This window comes from Amblyomma maculatum, chromosome 10 (assembly GCF_055883805.1).
Source record: "Amblyomma maculatum isolate TAMU_Amacu chromosome 10, ASM5588380v1, whole genome shotgun sequence".
Taxonomy (NCBI): Eukaryota; Metazoa; Arthropoda; class Arachnida; order Ixodida; family Ixodidae; genus Amblyomma; species Amblyomma maculatum.
The window spans coordinates 170,748,236-170,767,713 of NC_139353.1; the positions used below are offsets into that span (position 1 = coordinate 170,748,236).

A 19,478-nucleotide genomic window follows, 5' to 3' on the forward strand; every position below is an offset into this window, starting at 1 on the left:
CATCCATCTCTCCGTGAACTTGAGAGGAGGAAGGGAAAGTGGCGACGCCTACATCCCGCGATCTAACACTGAGGGGGCGGAGCGACAGCATGATGTACCCAGTTAGAGAGTAAGACAGTGAGAGAGGGGCGTGTCAGTTGCAGACGTGGCGGCCGTCCCAGAGCAGCGTTGAACAAGCGTGTGTGCGTTTGCTTCGCGTCGCAATGGACGAAGCCGGTCCATCTGGCATTGCGGCGCAGGTTCGCCGGGCTCGACGTGCTGAAGCACGATTACGAAGGCAGCGGGAACGTGAGTCTACTGAATCTGGTGTTGCAGCTAAACGGTGCAAGAATTTAGAAGCATAACGAAGGAGGAAACGTGCCGAGCGTGCTTACGAAACGGCTCAAGACACTGAGTGTCGGCGTGAAATGGATGCCAAAGCAAAGAGGAAGAAACGTGCGGTAGAAACTCCAAGGCAACGGGATGCTCGACTGCAAGCGAAGGCTGCTGCCAGAAAGGTACACGCCGCTGAGAGTCTCGCGAAAAATCAAGCTGCGACATGGATATTTGAACCAGATTTTCTTGGCAACCCGTTTGGATACGCCTGCTCAGTGTGTGACAGACTGTGGCATATGAAGGACTTGACTTGTGCGACAAACAGTATGTGTGCAGTTTGAACTTAATTTTCCCAGATGTTGACACAAGTAGTTTTAAACTGTGTCGGACGTGTTGTGTGTTTTGGAAGCGCAACTGCCGGCGCTGTTTGTCTTCGTGACTGCTGGCCACCTCTTGCGTGAGCTAAGGGAAGATTTTGGAGAGAGTGTAAATCGCTGAAGTATATGCATGAAAGGTATAGCGGGGATAAGCGGTGCTACGCACCTACTTCGTATTTGATTAACTATTCAAATCGGCCAAATTCTTTTTTTTTAATTTTCCTGTGAGAATACGAAACCGACAGATGGTCCTATCAAAAGCAGAAGGCTTGGACTATTTTTTGCAAATGGCCGCGATGCCAGCCGGCGCCGTTGCAGCGTGGGGCGACCGCTCAAAGATGGCCAAAATTTGGCAGAATTCGCGATTTTTTCAGTCACCGCGAGTCATTCAGGCACGTTTTTAACTACCTTCTCATCGATAACTTGTTTTCATATTTTGCTGCATAAAAGTAGAATGTTGAAAGATGCTAAAACAATTTAAAATAATGCTAAATTAAAAAATAATGGCGATTTTCGACCCACGTCAGATTGCGAAAATCGCGTAAAAAATCATTTTTGGAAACCACGCGTTTCGGTATCTACAACACCTAATATACGTTGTATCAAAATGGTTTGGCTGAAAACGCAACAAAAGTGCCTGAAAAAAAAATTTGTCAGTGCACAGGGCGAAAAAGCAGCTTTAAATTGCGCAAAATCACCGAAGTTTGTGGAGCCATATCTCGTCTTTCCCGCGACCGAGCGCCGCCATCTTGGTATCGTTCGAAGGCTTAGCGTCTTGCCGTGCCATTTGTGAATTCTTCGGTCATCGCCATCTTGTAACAATCGCACAAACACAAAAGAAGCATGGGTCTGCCGTGGGTGGATCACGCGGGCCCTTCGATGAAAGCGCGCCTCCGATTGGCTGCCGTGTTGAAAGGCGCCTTCCCATTGGCTGCTGCTGCGGCAGTGGGCAAGTTGGCAACCGCAGCGGAACGCTGCTGTCTGCTTCACGAATCACGCCGGCGTCTTCATTTCTTGCAGCTCCCATGATAGAGATGGATCGCCGCTCGTTTGAGAAGAAATTTTTGATGAAGCACGCCTTCAGAAAACAGAAGCGCAAGCCTCCTACGGCGAGAAAAATACGGCGGCCAGCACAAGACGCGGAGCCGGCGGAGCACCCGACTGAACATGCAGATAGCGTAGCGTGCTATCTTGCACCGTTCGACAGCAGCAGCGAAGCTGGTAATCGCCCTATGCTATCAACGCCGATCACCCAGACGACGAATGACGCACCAGCGGAGGCTCTCGCACCGCGGTGAGCGGCCGCGATAATCAGCAGTCAAGATCGCGTCGTTGCGACGCTGGTCGGTCACCATCGCCAGCAGAGACGGCGTACTCTGTCTCGGGCGCATCGCGTGACTTGGACATCCAGCCTGCGGATGAGCCCCAACTGTCGACGAGCTGCAGTGGGGTGCCTGAAAATCCACCGGATGATTTGTCACCCGACCATCGCACCATTCAGGCGCGCCACGAGCCGCGTTTAGTGTTTGCGATGACAGCAGAAGCGCAGGAATGCGGCGTTCGCGACTCCCTTCGTGCAGTGTCCGCAACTCAACGGAAGTTGTGCTTGATGAAACAGCAAGGCGAGGAACAACTTTTGGCTCCTTCTGACAGTGAGTTTATTCTTGTTCAAGTTTCAACAGTCAACTCTTTGCTCGCTAAAACTTTGTGCCCAAGCTGTCAACAGTGTTCTGTGAGTGTATTCTGCAGTACAAGACTCTGTTTGGCCGTGAAAATGGTGCTGTCATGCACTGCTTGTGGCCCAATTGAGTCCCAGTGGTCATCTCAAAGGAAGGGTGTTTGATGTGAACATTCGTTCAATGCAAGCTGTTAAAACAATAGGGAAATGGCGAACAGCTCTGAACAATTTCTGGGCCATTATGAATGTGTCCCATCGTGGATTACAACACAAGACTTTCCAAGGTCACTTGAAGGAGTTATTCAAGCCTGCTGCAGAGGAGGCTGCCGACAGCGTCTTTAGGGATGCCGCAGCTACTGTGAAAAGTGTTTACAGAGAGATGGAGGTTGGCTTCACAAAAAATGTGACCGTTGTTTATGATGGCACGTGGTTGATGCGCGGTCATAGCTCCCATATTGGGGTAGGGAGCATTACAGAGTTTTATACAGGGCTTGTGTTGGACAGCATTGCTCTTTCAAACTTCTGCCTTGGGTGCAGCTTAGGGCCAGCAGAGAGTGACCCAACACACCTTCAGTGGAAACAGCAACATCGGTGCCAAAAAAACACGGAAGTTGGCTCTGGCAGAATGGAAGTGGAGGCCGCATTGCAGCTTTTTGGCCGCTCATTGGCCAAGAACGACCTGCGATATACGGCAGTTGTCTGTGATGGAGACAGCCGTGTTTTCCAGGCATTGCAAGATGAACAGCCCTATGGGTTTATACCAGTCACAAAAGAAGACTGCATAAATCATGTCAAAAAAAGAATGGGCACAGGCCTTCGCTCCATAGTGAGTAAGGCCAAGAAAGGGGAACCATTCGGTGGCAGAGGTGCGCTCACGCTACAGCTGATAAAAAAGCTCACCAACTACTATGGCCTGGCCATCAGCAGGAACACCAATGATGTTGCTGCAATGCACAGAGCTGTCATGGCTACATACTGGCACATAACATCTACTGACAGTGACCCCCACCATGAACTGTGCCCCCCTGGTCCACTCAGCTGGTGTGAGCAGAGAGCAGCAGAAGCAAAAAATGAAGCACAGCCTGCTCATAAATATAAGCTTATAAGCAGAGTTGCCCGTTTTCACGTTTTATTTCCCATGATTACAGCCGCCATACCAGCGTGACTAACATCAAGTTGTCCTTATCACTCACAAGTTTACAATCACGTCAGGATATCGCGCTTATCTGTTTGCTACATAAACTAATCTACAGTCACCATGCATCAACAGTGCCACTTACTAGACCGACTCGCACCTCCCATCGCCTGAATAATATAAGTTTTCAACGTCTATTCAGCCGAACACATGCATTTAACTTCTCTGCCTTGCCACGGGCTATAAAGGGTTGGAATGGTCTTCCCGAACGCATCGCTAACATATCTGACCCACTAAAATTCAACAACGAATTGAGTACCTTTTTGCAGTCAGAATAACTTTTTTATATTGCGTTCACTGTGTGCAGGTTGATTCCGTCCAATGCCGCTAACTATTGTATAATGTCATAATCCTCGGTTTATCACTTCCCATGTATGCTCTAATACTTATTTGCAGTTCTAGTCCTGTATTACTGTTAACTTTTGTATTTTAAACTATGTACCATTGTTTCTTTTGATACACTGTAACCCCTCCCCCTCACGCAATGTTCCATGTTTAGAACCTGTGAGGTATTTGTATAAATAAATAAATAAATAAATAAAAGCCATGCTGCCCTTGTATCGGCGCCTTTCAGACATCCGCTTGCTAGAGCGCTGCAAGGATGGAAGGACACAGAATGCAGCTGAGAGTTTGCATTCTGTTATTTGGTCCACATTGTCAAAGGACAAGCATGCCTCACTTTTTGCAGTCGAGACAGCTGTAAATGAGGCAGTCATAAAGTACAATTCAGGGAACCAAAGAGCGTACTCTGAAATGTGCGCCAAGTTGGGTGTACATCCTGGTGCCCTTGCCATCCGGAGGGCTCAAGAAAAGGACTATGAACGCTCAAAGAAAGCTTCAAAAGCTCACCAAACAAAGAGGCAAAGGTGTAAGAAGATGCCTGACAGCAGTGATTTAAAATATTACAGCCCTGGTGCGTTTTAATAAATGTGCAGTGCTTGCAAAACTTTGCAGGCCATTTTCTCAATTTAGTTTTTTTTGTCGATCACCTTGCTCGTGGAAAGCATAGCACTACAATGGATGAACCCATTTTGATCTAGATTGTTTTGCTGTGATCCTTAAACTGTGCTGTATTTAAAGACAGTCTTGAAATGTTTATCTTTTCATTATTTTATTATTTCACAATAAGTACATGGCTCTATGCAGTGACGCACAGTCGTGTGCATGTAATGTTTGATCAAAAATTATTAACGCTTGAAAAAAAAAAAAAATCTAGCACTGTCTTGTTGTAGATTAGACATTTGGGCAAGCATGCAAAGTATTCTTGGCTCTCTACCATGTTTTGTTACTGTGCCAGGCTTACCACGAGCAGCGAACATATAAATTGCTATAAAACGAAAACTAATGAAGATATCTTCATGAAACTTTATATTTGTCTTTTTATTGCAATCTGCAGTATGTGTGCCAAATTTCAGCCCACTCTGTCAAGAAATAAAGTTAGTTTTGATCCCCTCCTCCCCCCTTGAGCGTCTATTCCGTTTAACCGATTGTACATCAATTCTTAATCTCGTTTTCGTTTTACATTGTCCTTTTGGGTCTTCACGTGAAAAGGCTTGTAACGAAAACCTCGATGTAATGAAAAATCACCGACATTTTGCAATTTCGTTACAACCAGGTTTAACTGTATTTTTCAATGAGTGTCTGCACTACCAATTTTACAGATATCTTTGACTGTTTTGTTTTCCACTCCTGTGCAAGCCCCTCAGGGCAGGTAATGCGCAGAGGGATCCCAGACATCACCTTGGGCACGATGTCCTTGAAAGAGTTGCGCCGCACTGGCTTAGGCGATGGCTCCAGCGGAGCAGCCACAGCTGGCTGAGCAGCCAACTCCTCAGGCTCTGGCTGTGGCTTGTGCACTAGAATTGGCTTCTGTGGGCGCCGGTTGCGAAGCGCAGGTGACGAACGCATGCTGGCCTCACAAGGTGGTTCATCGTCCTCCTTGGGAATCAGCACCACCTGTGGCCGGAACAATTCGCCACAAATGAAATAAAGAAGCTGACAACATAGTTACATGTCAAACTGCCTCTGCTTGACCACAAGAAGCACAATTGCTTGATAATGTAACCGCTGTAAAAATAAACCCGCTTCAAGTCTTCGTCTGTTCAGTTATTTCAAAACTGCATGAATACTAGATCTTACACATCCAATCTCCTTCGGCACAACGGAAGGCTTGCTGCCTAAAATAATTGATTCCATTGTTCACAAAGCTTCTGGAAATTTTTAACGATCGTTTTGCTACCAGTGCACGCACCTACTTTTGTGCAGGAAACAGTGATTGGCAAGCGTGATGGGTAACTGCGTCTGTGAAAGGGATATACCAAAATCAGACAGACTAGTAGAAATCTTAATGCAGTAGAGCGGTAACCTCAGCTAGTTGGTTAACGTTCATCTTTTCCACGAAGGGGTACATCATCATCCTGACTACACCCACTGCAGGGCGAAGGCCTCTCCCATGATCCTCCAATTAACCCGGTCCTGTGCTAGCTGCATCCGCTTGACCCTTGCAAACTTCTTGACCTCATCCGGCCACCTAACTTTCTACCGGCCCCTGCTATGCTTTCCCTCCTTCAGAATCCAATTTGTTACCCTAAGCGACCATCGGTTATCCTTTCTTTGCGCTACATGTCCTGCCTATGCCCATTTCTTCTTCTTGATTTCCACTAGAATGTCAGTGACGAGTTTTTTCTCAGACCCACTCTGCACGTTTCCTGTCTCTTAATGTTACACCTACCATTTTTCTTTCCATAACCCTCTGCGTTGTCCTCAACTTAAGTAGAACCCTCTTCAATAGCCTCCACGTTTCAGTTCAGTAATGTCAAAATTTGGGCTAGTTGGTAGTGATCCATGTAAAACAACACACATAAAACACGAAAACACAGAAGAGCAGGACAGACAAGAGCGCACTAGCAACTGATGCGTGGTCGAAGAAACACCTCTTACTCTGTGAGCATGCGTCAGGAAATTCAGCAAGTGTCAAACATAAAACCAAATCCAAAACATGACGTACAGTCGACTACAGATTTTTCGGACACCCAATTTTTCGGACATGCTTGATTATTCGGACTTTTTCTCGGCCCCAGGACATACCTTATAAAGGCCATGTATTAAGCTGCTCAAAATTTCGGACACTATAAGGAGGGGTATTCAATTTTTCGGACATTCCAAGCGTCAGCTGGACCAACTGCCACACGTTTTGAGCAGTGTTGCCGCCATCTTGTTTGTTTACTTTTTCCTTCGAAAGCCTCGAAACCGGTGCCGGCCTTGCGTGCTGCTCCTCAGCTAAACTGACGCTGGATTGAGGCTATATTGTTTGCTTAGCAGTTTCCATTTCCGGGACAACATCGCTGCTGTCGCTGCTCGCTGCCGGAGTGCCTTTTTTTTTTCTTTTTAGCCTGATCCCTTCGGCTGCCTGTGTGTTTCACGTGCATTGCCAAGCGGAGCGAGTAAACTTAACTGTGGTCGTGCTGATGCGAGAACTATGTTGTGTCGCTACTCTGGCTCGTATTTAATTGAATCGACTTCCATTCATCAAAAAGCTGTTTCCAAATTTTATAAGGAGATTTCTTTTTTTTTCTTTTTAGCCTGATCCCTTCGGCTGCCTGTGTGTTTCACGTGCATTGCCAAGCGGAGCGAGTAAACTTAACTGTGGTCGTGCTGATGCGAGAACTATGTTGTGTCGCTACTCTGGCTCGTATTTAATTGAATCGACTTCCATTCATCAAAAAGCTGTTTCCGAATTTTATAAGGAGATTTCTTTTTTTTTCTTTTTAGCCTGATCCCTTCGGCTGCCTGTGTGTTTCACGTGCATTGCCAAGCGGAGCGAGTAAACTTAACTGTGGTCGTGCTGATGCGAGAACTATGTTGTGTCGCTACTCTGGCTCGTATTTAATTGAATCGACTTCCATTCATCAAAAAGCTGTTTCCGAATTTTATAAGGAGATTTCTTTTTTTTTCTTTTTAGCCTGATCCCTTCGGCTGCCTGTGTGTTTCACGTGCATTGCCAAGCGGAGCGAGTAAACTTAACTGTGGTCGTGCTGATGCGAGAACTATGTTGTGTCGCTACTCTGGCTCGTATTTAATTGAATCGACTTCCATTCATCAAAAAGCTGTTTCCGAATTTTATAAGGAGATTTCTTTTTTTTTCTTTTTAGCCTGATCCCTTCGGCTGCCTGTGTGTTTCACGTGCATTGCCAAGCGGAGCGAGTAAACTTAACTGTGGTCGTGCTGATGCGAGAACTATGTTGTGTCGCTACTCTGGCTCGTATTTAATTGAATCGACTTCCATTCATCAAAAAGCTGTTTCCGAATTTTATAAGGAGATTTCTTTTTTTTTCTTTTAGCCTGATCCCTTCGGCTGCCTGTGTGTTTCACGTGCATTGCCAAGCGGAGCGAGTAAACTTAACTGTGGTCGTGCTGATGCGAGAACTATGTTGTGTCGCTACTCTGGCTCGTATTTAATTGAATCGACTTCCATTCATCAAAAAGCTGTTTCCGAATTTTATAAGGAGATTTCTTTTTTTTTCTTTTTAGCCTGATCCCTTCGGCTGCCTGTGTGTTTCACGTGCATTGCCAAGCGGAGCGAGTAAACTTAACTGTGGTCGTGCTGATGCGAGAACTATGTTGTGTCGCTACTCTGGCTCGTATTTAATTGAATCGACTTCCATTCATCAAAAAGCTGTTTCCGAATTTTATAAGGAGATTTCTTTTTTTTTCTTTTAGCCTGATCCCTTCGGCTGCCTGTGTGTTTCACGTGCATTGCCAAGCGGAGCGAGTAAACTTAACTGTGGTCGTGCTGATGCGAGAACTATGTTGTGTCGCTACTCTGGCTCGTATTTAATTGAATCGACTTCCATTCATCAAAAAGCTGTTTCCGAATTTTATAAGGAGATTTCTTTTTTTTTCTTTTTAGCCTGATCCCTTCGGCTGCCTGTGTGTTTCACGTGCATTGCCAAGCGGAGCGAGTAAACTTAACTGTGGTCGTGCTGATGCGAGAACTATGTTGTGTCGCTACTCTGGCTCGTATTTAATTGAATCGACTTCCATTCATCAAAAAGCTGTTTCCGAATTTTATAAGGAGATTTCTTTTTTTTTCTTTTAGCCTGATCCCTTCGGCTGCCTGTGTGTTTCACGTGCATTGCCAAGCGGAGCGAGTAAACTTAACTGTGGTCGTGCTGATGCGAGAACTATGTTGTGTCGCTACTCTGGCTCGTATTTAATTGAATCGACTTCCATTCATCAAAAAGCTGTTTCCGAATTTTATAAGGAGATTTCTTTTTTTTTCTTTTTAGCCTGATCCCTTCGGCTGCCTGTGTGTTTCACGTGCATTGCCAAGCGGAGCGAGTAAACTTAACTGTGGTCGTGCTGATGCGAGAACTATGTTGTGTCGCTACTCTGGCTCGTATTTAATTGAATCGACTTCCATTCATCAAAAAGCTGTTTCCGAATTTTATAAGGAGATTTCTTTTTTTTTCTTTTAGCCTGATCCCTTCGGCTGCCTGTGTGTTTCACGTGCATTGCCAAGCGGAGCGAGTAAACTTAACTGTGGTCGTGCTGATGCGAGAACTATGTTGTGTCGCTACTCTGGCTCGTATTTAATTGAATCGACTTCCATTCATCAAAAAGCTGTTTCCGAATTTTATAAGGAGATTTCTTTTTTTTTCTTTTTAGCCTGATCCCTTCGGCTGCCTGTGTGTTTCACGTGCATTGCCAAGCGGAGCGAGTAAACTTAACTGTGGTCGTGCTGATGCGAGAACTATGTTGTGTCGCTACTCTGGCTCGTATTTAATTGAATCGACTTCCATTCATCGTTTCCGAATTTTATAAGGAGATTTCTTTTTTTTTCTTTTAGCCTGATCCCTTCGGCTGCCTGTGTGTTTCACGTGCATTGCCAAGCGGAGCGAGTAAACTTAACTGTGGTCGTGCTGATGCGAGAACTATGTTGTGTCGCTACTCTGGCTCGTATTTAATTGAATCGACTTCCATTCATCAAAAAGCTGTTTCCGAATTTTATAAGGAGATTTCTTTTTTTTTCTTTTTAGCCTGATCCCTTCGGCTGCCTGTGTGTTTCACGTGCATTGCCAAGCGGAGCGAGTAAACTTAACTGTGGTCGTGCTGATGCGAGAACTATGTTGTGTCGCTACTCTGGCTCGTATTTAATTGAATCGACTTCCATTCATCAAAAAGCTGTTTCCGAATTTTATAAGGAGATTTCTTTTTTTTTCTTTTAGCCTGATCCCTTCGGCTGCCTGTGTGTTTCACGTGCATTGCCAAGCGGAGCGAGTAAACTTAACTGTGGTCGTGCTGATGCGAGAACTATGTTGTGTCGCTACTCTGGCTCGTATTTAATTGAATCGACTTCCATTCATCAAAAAGCTGTTTCCGAATTTTATAAGGAGATTTCTTTTTTTTTCTTTTAGCCTGATCCCTTCGGCTGCCTGTGTGTTTCACGTGCATTGCCAAGCGGAGCGAGTAAACTTAACTGTGGTCGTGCTGATGCGAGAACTATGTTGTGTCGCTACTCTGGCTCGTATTTAATTGAATCGACTTCCATTCATCAAAAAGCTGTTTCCGAATTTTATAAGGAGATTTCTTTTTTTTTCTTTTTAGCCTGATCCCTTCGGCTGCCTGTGTGTTTCACGTGCATTGCCAAGCGGAGCGAGTAAACTTAACTGTGGTCGTGCTGATGCGAGAACTATGTTGTGTCGCTACTCTGGCTCGTATTTAATTGAATCGACTTCCATTCATCAAAAAGCTGTTTCCGAATTTTATAAGGAGATTTCTATTTTTTTCTTTTAGCCTGATCCCTTCGGCTGCCTGTGTGTTTCACGTGCATTGCCAAGCGGAGCGAGTAAACTTAACTGTGGTCGTGCTGATGCGAGAACTATGTTGTGTCGCTACTCTGGCTCGTATTTAATTGAATCGACTTCCATTCATCAAAAAGCTGTTTCCGAATTTTATAAGGAGATTTCTTTTTTTTTCTTTTAGCCTGATCCCTTCGGCTGCCTGTGTGTTTCACGTGCATTGCCAAGCGGAGCGAGTAAACTTAACTGTGGTCGTGCTGATGCGAGAACTATGTTGTGTCGCTACTCTGGCTCGTATTTAATTGAATCGACTTCCATTCATCAAAAAGCTGTTTCCGAATTTTATAAGGAGATTTCTTTTTTTTTCTTTTAGCCTGATCCCTTCGGCTGCCTGTGTGTTTCACGTGCATTGCCAAGCGGAGCGAGTAAACTTAACTGTGGTCGTGCTGATGCGAGAACTATGTTGTGTCGCTACTCTGGCTCGTATTTAATTGAATCGACTTCCATTCATCAAAAAGCTGTTTCCGAATTTTATAAGGAGATTTCTTTTTTTTTCTTTTTAGCCTGATCCCTTCGGCTGCCTGTGTGTTTCACGTGCATTGCCAAGCGGAGCGAGTAAACTTAACTGTGGTCGTGCTGATGCGAGAACTATGTTGTGTCGCTACTCTGGCTCGTATTTAATTGAATCGACTTCCATTCATCAAAAAGCTGTTTCCGAATTTTATAAGGAGATTTCTTTTTTTTTCTTTTAGCCTGATCCCTTCGGCTGCCTGTGTGTTTCACGTGCATTGCCAAGCGGAGCGAGTAAACTTAACTGTGGTCGTGCTGATGCGAGAACTATGTTGTGTCGCTACTCTGGCTCGTATTTAATTGAATCGACTTCCATTCATCAAAAAGCTGTTTCCGAATTTTATAAGGAGATTTCTTTTTTTTTTTTTGCGTGCAAAGCGGCAGAGAGAAGGCACTCAACGGAGTCGGTGTTGTGATCCAGTGGTTGGTGGTGGTGATGTGCCTCGACAGTGGTAAAACCTACTGTCGATTTGCTTGGAGCACTTGGTATGCTCGCTGATGCGTGGAAGACTGTAGCACCCACAATGCTGTGCAATTACTTCCGCCATCGGGATTTGTGCTGAATGACGAGTCGGCTGCCTTGGACGAGGAGAGCGCCGTCGAGCAGCTGTCAGGCAGTCAGCAGCTCATTCCCGACCTTTGCACTGCTGGTGTCGAAATTCCATTGGCCGTCTCGTTTTCAGAGTTCACAGACGTGGACCACGAGTTGAAACTGTGCGCTGGGCTCACAGATGCAGAAATTATTTGCCAAGTGCTTGTGGAGTCTGAGAGCGACGACGACAATGACTCACCTGCAGCAGCGCAGCCGACGCAAGCTGAGCTGATGCAAGCGAAATTCAGGCGGACCTGTTAGCAGGGAAGCGGAGCGTGGTGCAAGAAAGCATTCATGACTTTTTCTGGCCTCAAAGTGAATAATAGGCAATAAATTGAGCTTTTAGCAATAATACCGATGCAGAACTAACGCGCAAGTCGTTACCTGCGACGATTATGTTCCAGGCCTCCAATATCCGTCAATTCTTTGCCTTCCGCGCCCGATGATGCTTGTCGCTCCCTAGTTGGGCACACACCCGCCTTCGCAGTCCTTGCATTTATTGCAGTGCAGAGGAAGGTTCGCACCATGACCTGTCAATGCTGTAGCCTGGTCGCGCAGCCTGTCATTCACGCATTTCCCCGTCTGTCCCACGTAAATACGGCCGCTGCCTTTTGCACAGGGAACAAACCTATTCTGGAGGTTTACCCCACAGGAAGCTTTCTTTGTGTGCCCTTCATCAACGAGCCTGCACAGCTTGGAAAGCTTATGCGGAGCGGAAAACACAAGACGAACACCCGCCTTCTCAGCTACCTTCTTAAGATTATGTGACACCCTGTGCATGTAGGGCATCACCTCAAACGACTGTCTGGAAAGATTCTGTTCCTGAGTGCACGGTTCACTCACTCACTTTTTCCTCTTTCGGTAGCCCTTCAGTAACGACTCGGACACTGCACTAATTAGGTCCAACAGGAAACCCGACTGCTCCAGTCTACTAACTTGTAGGGAAAAACTCATCACCCTGTGTGCACACGACTTACACAAGGCCGACCCAAGGCCGACCGAAGGCACGAAGACGCCAAGCCCCTTTTAACTAACTTGGAATGGGAAGAAGTAAAAGGCATAATTGCCTTCAACCTCTGCATGTAGCCCCATAGGTAAGTACAGGTAAGATGCAACTGCTGTATCATTTCCTCTTGAGCGATACTGCACTAAAAAATACAAACAAAAGAAGGCGCACGTCCTGTCCACTTTTGTCCGTGCATTTTTTAGCACAGTAACCCCTTCGTGGAACAGAAATCTTAAGGGGAGATGCGGGTCGAAAAAATGCGTTTTTTTTTTAATTTTCAGTTTTACGATTTTTATTTGTTCGGAATCTTTGGGCATTCAACCAACTTGTGTCGAAAAATAAAACCGCCATTCGCACTAGAAGTTTATAAATAATGCATATGAATGAGTCAAGGTCGGTGAAATAACCAATAATGTTGATGAAAGTCACCAATTTTTGCGCGCCTGCTGTGCAAAGCGGCTTCACTACACGCCATGACAATCAGTTTGTGGAGATAGGCAGAGGCTTATTTTCGCCCGTAGAGCTGCTGTCAGTTTCGTATTTTCACTAGAAATAAAAAAAAGTTTTGTCGCCTAGTTCAAGCGTCTCTCTGATCACGTGGTGCAATTCCGACGCCGCCATTGGCTATGGACAGACGGTTTGTGTGACGAAGCCTAAGCACAGGTTCAGGATGGGTTCTCTTTTGCTGTTGTGCTTCGCGAGCTAGCCACGGTCTTCCATGGTCACTTCTGTGCAATTCATGTTCGTTTATCATGGTCAGCCCTGAAAAGCGTAATCTTCGTGTTCAGAAGTTTCACACTAAGTTCAAATTCAAAAAAAGGGTCGCAAGTCAGCATCGAGAACGTCGTGCGAGAAAACGGCCAGAGGCCTGTTAGGCCTATCGACGGCAACGGATCCGACAATATCGATTCTGTGTTGAACTTCATCAGCGCGTCCGAAAAGAAGATTGGACTTTTCGCAAAAAACGAAGAAAGAAGCTGCGATACATCTGCCAGTGTGGTAATGTGCGACGTTGATGCGATAACGTCACTCGTGAAAGGCGCGGCGTGCCCTGCTTGTCGCGAGTGCCAACTCTAAGTCCGGGAGTCGTCGCGAAAGCGTAAGGGGCTTTCATCGTTTCTTGAAGGAAAAGCCCTGCTCCCCATACATAAGCGGCTAACAGAAGAAAAGCTGCTGGCTCGTTGCTTGCGAGAAAAGACTCAAAACACAGTGGAATCACTGACAGCAAAATTTGGTTGCTATGTCCGAAAACGAAGTTTGCTGCTCGGACTGCTGTAAAGACTGCCACAGCCCTTGCGGCTTTGTGGTTCAACAAAGAGCTTGAAAGTTTTGAGCAGGTGCTGGAAGAGCTTGGTGTTCTTCCTCCTATGGGACTACTTGTGCTGAGTGGCTTTAAGAACAAGGTTCGCTCCAAAAGATGTTAGGACGGCAGACTGCTGAGGCGCGAGCTCATCGCCGGAGCGCAGCAAAGAAGGCTTGCATTGAGGACTCTGCTCGCAAAGACAATGAGGGAACTACCTATGGTGCTGGAGAGTTCTAGTAATTTCGTGCAATTTCACCTGCATCTTGCCGAGTAAAAAGGTTTCAAACTTTGAAATGCATTTTTCTCCTTTTCAAATTTTGAGCAAATTTTCAAGTTTGCACACAGGACTTTTTGTACTTCTACTTTTCATATCACAACGAAACTTAGCACATGTGTTCTTTACAATGTTTAGCTTGCAGATATCTATTCAGAACTGCAGTACCTCTAATGGAAGTTTAAAAAAATTTGATAGAACAGTAATGAGCCCCTAATATAGAAGGGTCACATCTTTACAATTTTTGTTTTCATATTAGGAACATCCATAACAAAATTTGAGCTAGTTATCTGCATTCTACAGTTAGTAAGCTACAAAATGAGCTATAGCTTTTCATTCTCTGTGGCAATTTTCAATGTGAAAGCATGCGCTCAAAAGGCCTTTGCTTTATGCTTGTTAGCATCATCGAGCAAAAAGTATGCATGCTAGAAGAAAACTAATTAGTGTCCTGAAAAGAGCAGAAAAAACACTAAAGACTCAAAGTTTCCCTGCTTTAGGCAGCTTATTAAGAAATTTTTTATTTCAAGTAGCATCTCCCCTTAACCACCAGACTGTAATAAGACATTTGCAATGTAGAGTGGCATAAACTTTAGACACTCGTCCCTGTTATAAAGCAGAGACGTAGGCCTTTTTTTATGAATGTTTGAAGGACCGCAGTTACCATTTCAAGAAATTGGAAACACTCTGGCACCATCTCGTGGCGAAAGCTAAAAGCACATCATTGGCAATGCAAAGGAAGCATTTTTTCATGAAGGGCACAGTGGAAACAGTGCAAAGTATAAAACCAAAAAAGTGCTAAAAAAAAAAAAAAACATCTGCACGTGGAAAATTCAACTATATTTTCCTGAAACGTGGTCACGGTGTGGAGTACACAGATAACAGCAAAATTTAACGGCAATACTACAGTTGTTTGTTCCAGAAGATTTTCAACGCCAAGTGAGATAAATCCTCGTTACCTAGGGTACTGAGGTGCTCAAATTATACAATATATACAATATAAGGATTGTTAATTGCCTTGTAAAAGACGCACGCTGTCAAAATATCACCGAAGGACATGAAGACACCACAAAGGCAGTCTCACCTCGGCTTCCTCCTTGAACTCTACGTGCTCGGGACTATGCTGGGCTGGCCCATGAGTTGGCGAGGGGGGGCTGGCGGCCAGTGTTTCACTGCTCAGTGTTGGGGCACTGACTGAGGTCTCGGCCTCTGTGGAACTTTCCTTGACCTTGGTTCGACCCCAGCGACCTTTGACCTTCTTGCTGCCACCATCCCTGCAGTGAAATGTGCACATTCTGGCTGTAGTCAAAACAAGAAGTGTGCCACAAGATGCAGCTGCTGGACACTCCCTCCCATGCACGCACGACTGCTGCAGAGGAACCAAATCCCAGTAGCCACGTTGGGAGGAGACCTCATTACACTTCCTACCAACTTGCATGAGCAAGTCATGACTTCACTTGGAATGCCATTCCAGTCTGTGCAGGTAAAGGCACAGGTTATGAGAGTGGACTGACCCAGAACAGCTTTATTACTATGCGACCTATTCAACCGCGCCACCCTTGTAGCCACCGATTTCTACTTGGCTCTGTCGTCACTGCTCTCTGTGGCACCACAAGTTACCTCCAGCCCCCGTGCACTCGTCTACACCTTGCTTCCTGTCAGCTGATAATTTAATTACTGCTGATAGTCTTTCTGTAGGGCATGCGTCCCGCTCTGTCAATCTAGTGGGCATCTCAATCCCGTGACACAACTGCAGAACAATTTCTTGGCAAGCAAAAGATAACATCTTTACGTCGCTGCAAGGATTAGAAATACACCTCCAAAATGCTAATGCTTCACATGAAATGCGTCCCAGGCAACGGACCTTTGCCTGAATTGACATCTGCATTGATATTCTCAACTGCAAAACTGCATACTATATATAGTATACAGTTTTGCAGTCTGCACACTATAGGTCTTTTCAATTTGTCTACACCAGCTGCAGAAGTAGTGCAGCACCGCCGTCCTCGTTGCACCGCTTCTCTCCTCGTTTTTTCAAAGTGCAGGACTAGTTCTGCACGAGTTCTCGCCCATCCTGCACTCGCTCCAGAGGAGGTGCAAAAAAGTGCAGCACGATGTACAGTGCAGAGCAGATGACGCTGCGGCCTGCTTTTTTTTTTTTTGAGCCTGCCAGCGGGAGTTGAGTTGAAGGTAGAGAGGAAGAGCATTTTCAATAGCCCATTCATTTGTGGGCCTGTCTGTCCAGCAATGCTTCCGCAATAGCAGGCATGGACCGGGGAGGGCTGTCCTACCCTTCTTTGGCCTTTGTGACGTTCTCCAGCCACCAGGAAGGTGCTGTGCCAAGAGTGGCTCCCGTTATTATAAGAGGGCCAAAACCACTCAAGAAGTTCGCAGACCGCGTGTGGCAATCACTTGAAAAAAAAAAAAATCCACAGAGCCTCACAACATCGCCTTGCTAAGGCAGATTGTAAAGTTCATGAGGCCATTTTTGTCAAATTTCACTCTGCAGGAGTGTGCACCGAACTACAGTGCCTAGAAGGGGGCAGTGGGCCAGCAGATGCTAAGCAGAGCACCAATATGAGCTTCTCCGATAGGCTGCACTGGTGTCTGCTTCAATGAATGTGGGAGCGGCTGCGTGTTAGTTTGCTGTGGATGTTGTTTCGTGGGTGTTTTTTGCTTCAGTGTTTGTTGCACACAGCATGCAAAAGATAAGTTTGATAAGAGAGACCAATAAAAAAAAACAAAAGAAACACTGTTACGTGGGAGGTCTATTATATGAAGGACGGGCACTTCCAAGCATGGAAATAGACCGAAAGAGAACCAGTGCTTGGATGACATGAGTGCAGTATGTGAGCTCTATTTCAGTGTTTAGGTGAGCATCTTCCAAAAAAAGGTGAGGCTACTGAGGAGGCCTCTCTTATCCATTCAGTCAGTTCATGAAAAAGCTTGAATGCTTCTGTCAATGCAATTCTGTTCAAGGCAGACTTTCCCTCGAAATTGCTCCTACCCGCACAGCTGAAATTCGTTTTGTGATGTCATCATTTCAACATGAAGGGACTTTACTGACTTAACAGTGATTAGGTCAAGCTTCTCAAGTTGAGCAGTTGCACACGAGGTACTGCATGAATCAATGGCAGGATGTTGCACTTCAGTTCTCGGAAATAAAAGCTGCACGTAAGTAACAATTATCTTTTTTTTTTTCACTTCATTACTGTAGTACGAAAGCATGACACGCATAAATGCAGGAAATACTTAAGCCATACATGCAATATTCCACTTTGGCTAAGCTAATTCCTAAACTTCACTAGCTTTCTTAGCTCTGCTAGGAAGTATGGGCACTCTGTTTTCTGACTAACTCACTGGCAGACTACCGGATTTTGATACAAAATTGACAAAATGAAACAGTATATTTGGCCAGCGATTCTCCAATTCAACATTTTTGTATATATTGCTAGATAATTTGGAAAATTTTAAAAGCCCCTTCCACATGAGCATTCGAATAAAATATCCCGTGGTTAGGATGGGCAGCAAATTGCCAGAGTTGCCGTTGTCCTTTTACATAAGGTACTATGGAGCAAAATATAATGTGGCCTAAACTATTGCTTGCTAAAGAAGAATTTCAAGTGTTTCAAAAATTAAAAGCAAATAAGACTGAACAGCTTCGAACTGAAATCAACAGAAGCATCAGGAAAACTAAAGCTGCAAGAGTGAAACATGGGCTAATTGGTTAATCACACTTGGTAAGAAGCCAGCACGAAAAAGACAACAAAGACAGTGAAACAAGACAAGCTTGCGAACTTAGTGAAGCATGTTATGGCATGCAAGTGCATAACTGGCTTTAAAGAAGCAAAGGTTCTGGGCAGGAGTTTTAAAACAAAAGCAAGAGTCTTGCTCGAAGCTTTCCACATCAAAAAGAAAGCAAGGCATAGCATTAGCGATCCCTCTACAGTCTAACCTCGATATATCGAACACACATATAACGAATTATTGAATATATCGAACTCTTCCGAAATATTTTTGTATGCATTTTTACATATGCATTTTTAACTTCCCACTGCGAACGCGGTTCGGCATAAAACGGATATAATGAATTTCGCGATGTCAAGCACTACCTCACTTTAATAGCAGGAAGCAGGCTTCATTACCCTACAAGTGTATTGTGCGACACTGCAAACATTCAGGACTACCTCGCAAGCGATGACAGCACCACAGATGCCACGTCGGCATTGAGAGTTGACAGCCAAAGAAATTGTTTGCATCTCACAATCGCTGACAGCACCCCTTCACCAGCAGCGCAATCGAATGTTGCTTTTGCCCTTTTGCATCTTTTGCTTTTTTCTGTTAGTAACGGCGTCCGGCGTGGCCATCGTAGCATTCTGTGGAGGCTGCGTTGGTGGTAGTGTCAAGTGTGCTGCGCGGGTGTGCGTAGTGCTGTGACGACGGTGAACTTGAAAAGAAGAGCAGCACTGATCCTAAAGGCCAAGCTCGAGATAAAATCAGGCCTTCAAGGCAGTTTACAAGACTAGACTGATTGACACTATTCTCATGAAGCTTTGCATGAAGCAGGACTTGAAGATCGACTTGCTGGGAGCAATCCAAATGCTTAAAGTGGCATGGGACAGCGTGAAAGACGAAACGATTGCAAACTGCTTTCGGCACGCAGGTTTTGTTCCAGCAGAGGCCCGTGCATCAACCCTTTGAGGGTAGAATTTTTTTGAAAAAAACTTTCCCCAGATGGTGAAATTACTTTATTGCAGATTTTGAAAGTTCAATATGAGTAAAGTCAAGGAAAAGTTTTAGAAAAGTATTAGGAACCATATTTTGGTGTCAATGTTGCTCCACACTGCAAACTCAAGAACCTCAGGAATACTTTGCGAGCCTCGATGATAAACAGCAGCCCCAATAAAGATGGAAATCGGTTTCTGCGGCACCTGCACTGGGGTGGCCATACAGATAAGTTTTGCGCGGCTCCATTTCGATCACAGGGGAGGGGGGGGCAACCGAATCCATGCAAGGGCGTTGTTGCAGACCGAGCCACAAGCTGCAGCTAGGTATCAGTTCTCTTTATCCCCTGCACGGAAGCACCCATAAAGATAGAAAATAGTTAGAACTGATGCTTGGGCGAGTTGGTATGCCATTTTTAAAAAGAACAGCGTGACTTGGACATGGCTTCCTTCCGTCCTTGTTCAAGTCACGCTGTTCTTCAAAAAGATGGAAAAGTTTCGCGCCTCCGTTGCGATCACATGGCGAAACCGCAATAGGGCATTGCCGCAGACCGGGTAACACGCTGCAGCTAGGAATCACTGCTGTTTATCTTCGCAAGAAGGCAGCGCAATAAATTTCAAGCGATTCTTGCAAGTCCTAGGAGGTG

The 19,478-nt window shown here is 45.3% G+C and overlaps 1 protein-coding gene across 9 annotated transcripts in view; it reads right to left on the bottom strand.

The window, feature by feature from the left end:
• Positions 1–19,478, bottom strand: part of LOC146177921 (uncharacterized) — a 228,246-nt gene that overhangs the window by 190,228 nt on the left and 18,540 nt on the right. For all 9 annotated transcript variants that reach the window (XM_084580654.1, XM_084580661.1, XM_084580660.1 and 6 more), the window contains exons 3-4: positions 15,192–15,381; positions 5,306–5,521 (exon numbers count right to left, since the gene is read on the bottom strand). In XM_084580654.1, coding sequence (XP_084436780.1) covers positions 5,306–5,521; positions 15,192–15,381 — 406 coding nt within the window. The remainder of the gene's footprint in view (positions 1–5,305; positions 5,522–15,191; positions 15,382–19,478) is intronic.